Raw genomic sequence first — 10,618 nt, forward strand, 5'->3', positions numbered from 1 at the left:
ACGCACCCTGTTTCATCATCCCCATTCTCTCTCTTCTGAACATAAACCAGAAAATATGAGCAGCTGCATCATGCACAAAATGACAAAGAGGCTGAGGATTAACCTGAATCTGTTACAGTGTTTGTGAGGCAGGGGTAGTGGAGGAGTCTGGATCTGGGGCTCAGATCCTATTGGGAAAGCCTCCATAAGAGCCTGTTAGTCACAGTGCGACTCCACCCTGATTCAGGCAGCAGGGCTGGGTAAACACTTTTTTCGGTCAAGCCAAAACCACATGGGACTCTGAGACTACCTCCCTGCAAAATCCCTGCACGAGAATCTAAGATACACCTCTTAATACACTGCAACAGACTGGGCCACAGTTTACCTCAGATAAACAGACAACTGAGGAAAGGGAGCACAAGGACAAAAACTGACAAGAAAATGCAGCAGACAAAGAAGCCTCACCTCACCTCACTCGCATTTTGCATAATTAGCAAATCAATGCAGTGTAGATTAGTCTTCCATTTCAAGGTCACAGAAACAAGTGCAACAATGGATAAGAATGTAGAGAAAAGTGAGGGGATTGCATCCCTAATAGACACACACAATCTCAGATTAATTATAGTCTTTATGTGAGTATAAGACGTGGAGCTGAAATCAAACAGGGCTGATTTCTGGAGCTTTGTAATTAATTAATGAGCACGTGTTGGCTTCGAGTGACTGCTTCTCCTAACACATCAACCATCAATGATGCATAGCGACGACAGTAATAGCAAATTAACTCAAGAATATTCCATCTCTGGTATTTATGAACGGGGTGATGAACACAGGTGACATACAGTACACATTTTCACAAGTTCTTCAGCGGTCGGACAATTATGATTTTTAAAGGAGGAGGTGTCAGGAAAAGAAAGGGCAGTCGTGAAATAACTCCGGTCAGTGGAGACAGTCTGTTCAGTCTGTTGTGTTTGCTGATGTAAAGTTACATCAAAAGCTGTAGGTGTCCTCAGGTAACTCTCCCAGGAGTTCATCCAGGTCATCATCTGTACAACAGACAGAGCAGACACAGGTTCATGGATATATTTTAATCCCTGTAAGTTTGTTTAAGACATTGAGGCCTTTATTGGACAGAACAGAGGTAGATAGGAAATGAGAGGAGAGAGAGGTCAGTGGCTGGACATGAACTGGGGATGTTGCCGTTAACGTGGTTTGCACCTTAATCATTTGCTTGTTTATTTAGATATTGCGTGTTGCGTGTTTTCACTGAATGATAAATGATTCATCCACTTTGTAAATCACTATAAAATACAACAAAATCACTATTAGGAGCCAGACAGCAGAGACACAGCCTCTGTTGTTGGTCCATATTTTCAGATTTTTAATTAATGTCCAGCCTAGTATACTGACTCTTAGCATGTTAGCTAACATTACTATGTTTTCTATTCATTTAAAAGAGTAGCTGAGGATGTCAGTGGTATTCTGTTATGATTTGTTTGACTAGATAACCTGATTTTTTGCACTTTATTTAATTAATTTTTATTTTTTAATATGCTCTCTGAGCATGTAATTAAATTTGATTCGTAAAAATACAACCTCAGGCTCTGCTACCTTGTATTGTGAATCATCACCATCACATTTTACTGACTGAATAATTAAAAGAAATTAATAGATGAAATCAAGATGAAAACAGTGGTGAGTTGCGGCTCTAGTGCAGAACAATCAGAACTGTTCTGCTACAGTTAGACTGGATTTGGGGGCAAGAGAGTCAAATGTTAATGCCTCAAAATGTTACCGGACAGTGTTTTGGTTTTATTCAGAAAAAAATCTCACAGAGCCTGACACTCAGGATGTGACTAAAATTAATCTCTTCCTCCTTCTCCTTCTCTCTCTCTCTCACCAGAAGTATTATTACATACAATACGAGGGGACCCACCTGCATCCCAGCCTGAGTCCTGTGGTGCTGACTTCCCAGTAGGCTCTTGTGGTCCTGTGTTCACTGGGGCTTGAGGGTTTTTACCTCCCTCTGTGGATCTTTCACCCTCTTGTCCCTCATCATCCTCCTCGTCAAACACCAGATGCATCCGAGACACCGGCTCCCGGAGGATGGCAGGAGACGGAGCGGGTGACTGCAACATCGGCTCCTGGATATGAAAAAAAAAAAAAAACATTTAGAGGGGACAGCTGACAGGTTGACAGCCCATTTCTGGATTTTCTGGATGACAGATTTTAATATTTGTTGGAGCACAACTGTGCTATTTTTTGTTTCCCAGCTGACAAGTGTGGCGCTCACCAGGTTGAAGGGCAGGAGCTGAGTGGAGGACAAGCTGACTCCATCAGGGGCGTAGATCCTCAGCAGGTTGTTGGGCGTCACGTTCAGGTAATGGTTACGATGGGAGGGGGAAAACACGCCGACCTGTCCACGGAGCAAGCAGAGACAAAGGATTAAATAAACCCAGGTCTGTAACAATCGTTTAGGTGAACCTAAAACACTAAACTGAGTGAAATTGAAGTGATGGTGGCGTGAGTAAGTTTTACTTGTTTGAGCAGCAGCACGGCTCCGACCTTCAGCTCCTCCGCTCTGTCCTCCAGGAGACGGCGGTGCACAGTTCCCTGAATCTCCCCTTCAGTCAGATATATTAAGAATAACAGGGCAATGACAACAAATAACTAATCAATATTTTTATATTAACGATGAAAAAATGACAAGATGCAATGTGAAAGGTCAGGCTCGCAGTGACAAACCCACAGACTCCGAAGTTTCCCTCAGGGGGTTATTCTTCTTGAGCTAAGTAAACTAGCCTAACGTTTAACAGCAGGTCTGGATGTTTGTATCACAGTTTACACTCCTATTAATTATGTTTTTTCAGAATAATCGTTGAGTCTATTCAGTGTCAGAAAATGCCTATCACCAGCTGTCCAAAGCCTCCAAAATTTTCAATTTACAATTATATGAACCAGAGAAAATCAGCAAAGGAAACAAGAAAATATTTGGCTCTGTGCATTCGCGCTCAACAAACGACTTAGATGATTAAATAAATATCAAAATGGTTGTCAGTTGATTTCATGTTACTCAACTAAGCTGCTGATCTTTTTTTAGCACTAGTATATAGTCAACATGGGCTGTCAGCGGCTCCTCAGATAACTGCCTGCTGGAGAGAAAGCTGCAAACCTTTCAGCAGGTGGGAGGCACATTACTGACAGAACGGTCCCTCGTGGTGTCAGAAGCACTTAATACCCACCCACCGCTGATGCCAATCTACCGCAATTGAATCACTAATAAGCACTTAAGTCCGTTGTTGAGTACAACATCCACTCCTGAGCGTTGATAATCAGTATACCCCATGCGGCCGCTCTCTGGGGGCCATGGCAACCAGCTAAGCTTAGAGGTGGATCAGACAAAACAAGGGTGAAGCCTCAAGACAGAAGAAAGAAAGAGGCTTGATGCTGCAGAGGTAAGACAGATGGGAACTGGACTGGATCTATGTTGTATATAAATATCTATGTGTGTGTGTGTGTGTGTGTGTGTGTGTGTGTGTGTGTGTGTGTGTGTGTGAAATCTAGCATGTTACAATGGCTGAACTCTGCTCTCGCACCATGTGGAGCTCAATCAGGCGATTTCTCCAAGAGCAAATGTCAAATGTGAAGCAAACAGCTCACAGCTTCTCCTCCACCACCTCTCTCTCTCTTTTACTCACCATTATTTAACATAACTATTTTTTCTCTGCTCTGCAGTTTATTTCAAGCCTGGGGTGTTTTTACTTGCTCCAAGATCCTTTAGTTTCAAATTCATGCACATTTCAACAATGAGCCTGTGTAATTCTTTTGTAAAGGTGCGTGTGTGCGTACCTGTCGGGTCTTTAAACACAGCCTTGGCATCAGCATGTGTGTGGATGATGCTCTTCAGAAGCACAGCCATGTTGGGCACTTTGTTTCTTGCCAGCTGTTTCAGTGCTGCCTGCATTTATGAGGGAGAACAAACACACACATTAGCTTGATTTGTCAACCTGCAGTGACTGAAAATTGATCGGCAAACCTTCTTTTCATTCATTTTCAAAGCAAGAATCTTAAAAAATTGGCTGGTTTTAGCTTGAAAACTGTACAGATGTGAAGCTTTTCTTTGTCATAAATTACAGTAAATTGAATGTAAAAGGACTTTGGACTGTTCAAGTAGAACAAACCATTTCAATTCCTTAAGCTTGGGTCCTGGGAGATTATAATGTGCATTTTTAAAAATATTTTCTTACATTTCTTAGACAAAATAACCATTTGATTATTTGAGGAAATAATCATCAAATTAATTGATGATAATGATCGTTAGTTGCACCCTCAAACATTTTTTTAAAGCTGGAATCACATAATTCTGTCAATAATACTCTCCAGTCACATATCTGCACAATTTATGTCACTGTTGTGATCAAATAATTATTTAAATCCACTGTCTGTAGGATCTGAAAATTCTTTGTTTTGGTGACATCTGGTGGTCGTATCAACAATGACGCTGGGCTGGACAGCAACATACAGTTTCAGTTTCAAACAGCTGCTGCAATGACAGCAGCTCATTTAAATTGCTGTTTTTGTCAGTGGAGTCTGGTAATGATATATAGCAACATTTCTGGTTAAACATGAAGGATCTGACCCTTTAATCTCTGTAGGAAGCCTATCCATCATGTTGTCAGACATTTATAATAACAATCTGAGCCTGTTAGTTGTAAAAACAACCACTTTAGTGGATGTGCTTTGACGCAGACCGTTGCCTATTGGATTACATTGCAGCAGCTGTTCGCTTACTTTTTGTTTTCACCATCAGTACAAATGCCAGACTCACACAGGGCTGTGGAGATGCACTGATCAATAAATAAACAGCAGCGAGCAGTATTTACTGTTGGGATTGTTCTCTCTCTCTCCACTGCATTAGATGCAACATGTTATTCTTCATTTGAGAGAAGCAGGGAAGGCGGCTGTGTGATAATTTGTTTATTCATGCAAACGGGACTTTTTTGGGAGCTAGAGTTCATGTAAACAAGCTTAACCTGAACGAGACACTGTGCATGTAAATGGAGCCGGTGACAAGCAAAATCAACATGTGTGAAGTCTCTTGCAACGACGACTGCCACTCAAAAACAGTGATAAGTTATCCCACAGCGGCCGGCGTGCAGAAAGAGCAGAGTAACAGCAGAGTCTCAATTACAGTGATTGATGAGTGATCGTACTGTTTATAATTACAAAACACCTCCACTACAGCGCCATCATTTGTCCTGATTACGCCAACAGACCTCCAGTAGTGACACACAGTCTGTTATGATGGAGGATAAATATTAAAACAAACTGCTTGACCTAAATACCAGCACTGATGTTACAGTGTTTGACTAACGCTTTTTTTCTGTAAGTGAACACTAGGAAGGTGTGTAACGCCAATGGGAGATCACCTTTCGAAGCACCATGACCACACTGTAGGAGTGCAGGAAGCACGACGGGTTCCTCTCGTCCAATCCCATCTCTGCCTTCATCGCTGCCCAGGCACCGCCGCCGAACTCATCCTCCTCGGTTTGTGAGCTGGAAGCCTTCAAATCAAATCAAACACACCCACAAAGATGCTCCTTAAGGATTAATGACCTCACACTGCTCTGCATGCACACCTGGCTTTTTTTTTTTTTTTTTACATTCTTCACATGGTCACTGTGATTCTGATTCAATCAGACTGTGTGAAAATTCATCTCACACTGCAGGCTGAACCACTCCACTGTCTGGTTTTTGAAGGTGCAATGCATCCTGGAATATTTGGAAGATCTGACCCTGCCTTCAAGTCAGAAATATCACCGCATGTTGTCATTACTGAATAATAAAACCCGGAGTTTTGCTGGGAAGCCCAAACAAAAGTCACGTTAGAAACAATCAAATCCTTGTCAGCTGCAGACAGGAAAATTATCAGCTACTGCTCGTCTGTTCTGCACACAAAAATCCTGTGCCTTATGAGTGGTCATTTATCGTTTCTCTTGTCATAATAACTCGACAAAAACATCAAGTGTGTGAATGAAAATCCATCCAGTTTTACTCTGTGCTCCCTTATATATGTTCAGCAGGGCAGACACATGAAGCCTGTTAGTTTCGATGGCATCTATGGTGAGTAGCTAAAGGCAGCGCTGAGTGTGGTTCAGCGTAGAGTCGACCAATGGCTAGTCCTACACAAGTGTTATGCTCTGTTACTTCTGTGACGAGGAAAACATTGTCAGTTAATAAATCTGTATTTTTAAGTAAAAATAATTTACTGTGGATATTTGCTGGTTTTCTTATTTTTCGATTATATTAAACTGAACATTTGGGTTTTGGGTTTTTGACCAGACAAAACAGACTCTCCAACACATCAGCTTGGCCTCTGGGAAATTTCTCCACTCTTCTCTGACATTTTATGAACCACACACTTTCTGCTGCCAACCCCCACCGCCTCTTGTTACTTTGCAAAAAGCAAAGCCATCCTTCTGTTCTGCTTCCCCGGTTTCTACACCCACTGTCCATCTCTAGCAAAAACACCCTGTTGACCCTGTATGGAGCCAGTTTTGTCTATGGGTGTGCTGTATATGTGTTTGCGTGTCATCTGTATGCTGTGGTATGGTTACAGGTATGTTTACGTTGAAACTGTATGAGCTGTGAAAACAAATCTGTATCAAATAATCAAGAAAATAATGAACACATTAATTGTGCTTAATAAAAAAGCATTTCATGCATTTCCTGCAGGTCCCTGTGGCAGTGGTTTTAGTACCTGGCTTGGTAACCGGGCGACAGCACCGTGAGCAGGAGTATGAGGAACAGAAACCACTATGTTGTCCAGGCTCTGACCCTGCGGCTGAGAGAGAAAAATCAAATTATCATGATAGCACCACGGTGGAAAAACAAACACATAACCGAGAGATTTCTTTCTGATGGTGATTTCATTAGTGTGTAGGTGACAAGTCTATGGAACACAGGTGTAAATTCTGACGAGAGCAACCACTCAGGTGAGATACAAACAGATGTGAGGATTTTCAGCTGTGTGACAGAGACAGAGCACCAGGGCTGGATGGTGCTAACCTGCTGGGGCAGGAGTCCAGCCGGACCGGGGAACCGTCGGGTCCTGGGCCGGTGAGGCTCAGAGCAAGACCTCTTCTTAGGAAGCTTATTGGAGGCGGATACCAGCTGGACCAGGCGGTTAGTGAGGACTGGTGTGTGAAGAGGATGAGGGCTGAGAGTGGTTGACGAGGAGGAGGGACCTGGGGAGACCGTCTCAAAAAGGGTACGGGTCTGAGGGGAAGGTCCTGGAGTTGCCCACGACCTCTGTGGCTGGTGGGGCCTGATGAGTGTCCTGGAAATGGGGCTGGGGGCAGGAGAAGTGGCAGTGAGGCCACGGAAAACACCAGGACTCTGTGGGGGGGCTGATGGGAAAGTAGGGCGGGGAGCTGGAGATCGAACAGGAGCAGCAGCGGAAAGGGTCCGTGGAGGTAGGTTATGATTAGATGAGCCACACAGTTGGCGTGCAGCGCCAGGCTCCCTCAGGGTCTGATCGGGTAGTGTCTGAATCCCTCCACAGGCCGGGGCTCGGAGCGTTTTGGCTAAAGATGAAGGCTGGACTGTGGGCACAGGTGGAGCTGGAGCAGGAGGTTCGAGCCCTATCTGGCCATCACACTCATCCAGGTCTGCCAGGTCAACATCCCAATCATCAAAATCATCCTGAGCCACACTGGGCTTCAGCGCCCCCTCAGCGTTAGTGTGACTTTGTGGTGATGCCAAATTAAGCCGAGTGTTAGTCAGGGTGGGAGAACAGGAGGAGGAGGAGGAGGAGGAGGAGGAGGAGATCTGTCTCAAACCCAAAGCAACAGTTTGTTCAGCAGCAGCCTGCGTGCTGCCCCTTGATGCTGTGCCATTACACGGTGCAGCTGATCTCTCTGCAGTTTGCTGAGGGCGATTTTTCTCCGGCTCTCTGTGAGCGACAGAAGAGGCACGCAGCGCGCAGGATGACACAGCAGCTGCCACATCGGCTGGTCCAGACGCCGAGCTGACAGCCCAGTCTGTCCCGAGCAAGTCCTGAGAAACACACACACATATGAGAAGCGGGACAGAGGGAGGCTCATTATGGTGCAGGCTGTGAGCACTGGCCGTTAAGTAACAGCTGAAATCAGGTGTGTTTGTTGGGAATCACCTCATCATCAAAGTCCTCACCAATGCTGAACAGGCCACTTAATTTACAGGTCTGTAACACAGGTGACAACACACTCATGAAACAAACGTCCACGTGCAGATACTGTGTTAGATAGTAACAGGAGAAACTAAAACAAAGTGTCATAAACTGAAAACGAACGTCTTATTAGCATTTTTATGTTAGCCTAGTTAGCTCAAGGTGTTTTTAATTCGCTGGGTTCGCCCACTTACCATCGCAGTCATTGAATATCGCGATGAAACCCGTTATTGATCGGTTTGTACAAGCTCAGTAAGACACCAAATGCCATTCAATAACCGCGTATAAATATATTTTCGCGTCCTTTTTTCGTTATAGCTTTGCTTCGACGAGGAAACGCTGCTAACAAACAAGCTAGTGAACGAAAAGTTTTTTCTCGGCTGCTGCTCGGTGTCGCGCCGCCACGTTCAAACACGACGTAATGACGTAAGAAATGTTTATACAAAGAGTATTGAAGCAGAGCGAGAGGGTTCACTCCTCGGCACATCCGTCGCCGCATTCAAGGTAGAGTCTTTTTTGTTTTGTAGTTTGTTTTTGTTTTTTTTTTGCTAAGCTACACCTCTTTACTGTATTTATAGTCGTGATTGTTAACTTTATTGTCAAACAATGGAAGTATTAACAGCATTTAAACTTTTAAATACACTTTAAAGCCAACATAACAGCGAGGAGAGGTCCTTAAAATGCTCAGAAAAATGGAAATTTGAATATCTACAAGTCCATAACAACTGGGCAAACGAAGATGGTGTAACTGGATCGAGAGCTTCAGTCTAGATTATCTACTAACGGACTACTAATTGTGCTGGGATTGTTTTGCCTTTGACTCATCTTACCTATTAGCATTGGGCAAAATCAAGAAGATGTATGTTTTAAATTAAAACTCCACCATTTTTAATACCTTTCCAAACATATATTGGCTAATATTGTTTTCATACATGGACTCCACCTATCCATCAAATCAAACCGCCTTCTTCTTCAATAATTGTCCGTTATCTTACTCATGCCTTTGCATGTTTCCTTGCTGCATGTCTAGACTTAATTAGGGATGATTTCACCGTGATATTTCCTCAGTATGTATTTTGAATCATATAAGAGCTAAGTTTTTAACAAGTGTGGTTGCCCCCACAGTTAGTTGTGACTGGTTTAGGATGGTCTATATCTTGACATTTGTTTGCTCTCTGGTTTCCTGGACCTGTTTAAAAGAGATGAATGCTGGATAAATACTGTCACCTGGTGGTCACACTGTATAAGTCATGTATCAGCTTGCATTCTGATCTATTAATAACCAGTGCTGAAGTTGCGTTTGAGGAACAATCTTGTGACTGTGCTCAAAGAGGAAAGGGCATTTCATTTCAAAGGTTTCTTGTTATAGTTTAATCTAAAAGGGAAACACAGCTGATTACAGCCATGAAAGTTTTTACTTGACCTCTCCTTGGACCCCTGTGAGTCACTCCAGTTCCAGTGGAGGGTGATGTAACAGTCGTAGGCTGCCATGTCTGTAAACTGTACTGCAGTTTACAGACATGGCAGCAAGAACCTGTTGCTTGAGGGAGTTTAATGTTTGGAGTTGAAGCTCAGAACAAAAGGGAAAATTGCTTAAAATAATCAACTGTCTAACCTATGCTCTTTTAACAAGCTGTAAAAATGTACACTTCTCTTGTACTGACTCTAAGGTGTCATGTCCAAGGACACATTTCCATTCACGTCTACCTCACTGCGCTCTCTGAGACTGGAGCAGGAGTATCAGGAGTGGCAGAATGCTCGACGAGCGTTGGCTCAGAGGCGAGCCCTGACCAGGGCCCACTGCCCCCAGCCCCGAGGCCTCCTCCCAGGCAGCAGCAACAGCGGCGGCTCCAGGAGGTCCGGGCCCCTCCAGCCCAGGTCCGGTGCAGAGACACGGCTGTCCACAACACCTTCATGTGCGGAGATATGAAAGGAGTGTATGCTGTGCTGAAGGACCCAGCGATGGTCAACGCTCTGATGGAGACGGTGCATGAGGAGATGGTGTGGGCTCCAGAGATGGGTGAGACTTTCAACAGGTCTTTGTTATTCTCTTACATAAATGCTTTTAACACTTTACCAGCCCTTCTCTTCCTCTGCCAGGCATGTGGACGCTGAGCTCCAAGGTAAAACAAACCTCAGCATTACGCCTGGCTGCCAGCAGAGGACACGCAGGATGTGTGGAGGAGCTGCTGTTTCGTGGAGCCGAGGTGAACGACGACCCTGGAGGCAGCACAGCCCTCCACGATGCCTGCGTAGGCGGCCATGATGTCTGTGTCAGGCTGCTGCTTTCTCACGGAGCAGATCCAGAACTGCTGGCTGCAGATGGCAGCGCTCCTCTTCACCTCTGCACCTCTGCCCAGTCATTCCAGTGAGTGGTAAAGGAGCTGAACTTACAAACAACTGATCATTTTTACTTTACATTAACATCTGTGT

The 10,618-nt window shown here is 44.2% G+C and overlaps 2 protein-coding genes across 2 annotated transcripts; one reads left to right on the plus strand and one right to left on the minus strand.

Annotated features, from left to right (window-relative positions):
* Positions 1 to 594: 594 nt before the first annotated feature.
* Positions 595 to 8,592, minus strand: LOC108880648 (homologous recombination OB-fold protein). The gene is made up of 10 exons (XM_018672241.2): positions 8,380 to 8,592; positions 8,150 to 8,200; positions 7,045 to 8,034; positions 6,737 to 6,820; positions 5,406 to 5,540; positions 3,826 to 3,934; positions 2,515 to 2,600; positions 2,270 to 2,392; positions 1,913 to 2,120; positions 595 to 1,022 (listed from the first exon to the last, which is right to left on the minus strand). Exons 1-10 carry the CDS (start codon positions 8,389 to 8,391, stop codon positions 967 to 969), a joined length of 1,854 nt encoding a protein of 617 aa, XP_018527757.1. The 5' UTR covers positions 8,392 to 8,592; the 3' UTR covers positions 595 to 966.
* Positions 8,403 to 10,557, plus strand: LOC108880650 (ankyrin repeat and SOCS box protein 16). The gene is made up of 4 exons (XM_051069440.1): positions 8,403 to 8,422; positions 8,646 to 8,689; positions 9,870 to 10,205; positions 10,286 to 10,557. The coding sequence occupies exons 1-4, from the start codon at positions 8,403 to 8,405 to the stop codon at positions 10,555 to 10,557; spliced, it is 672 nt and encodes a 223-aa protein (XP_050925397.1).
* Positions 10,558 to 10,618: the final 61 nt, after the last annotated feature.

Source organism: Lates calcarifer, unplaced genomic scaffold (assembly GCF_001640805.2).
Source record: "Lates calcarifer isolate ASB-BC8 unplaced genomic scaffold, TLL_Latcal_v3 _unitig_968_quiver_1081, whole genome shotgun sequence".
Classification (NCBI taxonomy): domain Eukaryota; kingdom Metazoa; phylum Chordata; class Actinopteri; family Centropomidae; genus Lates; species Lates calcarifer.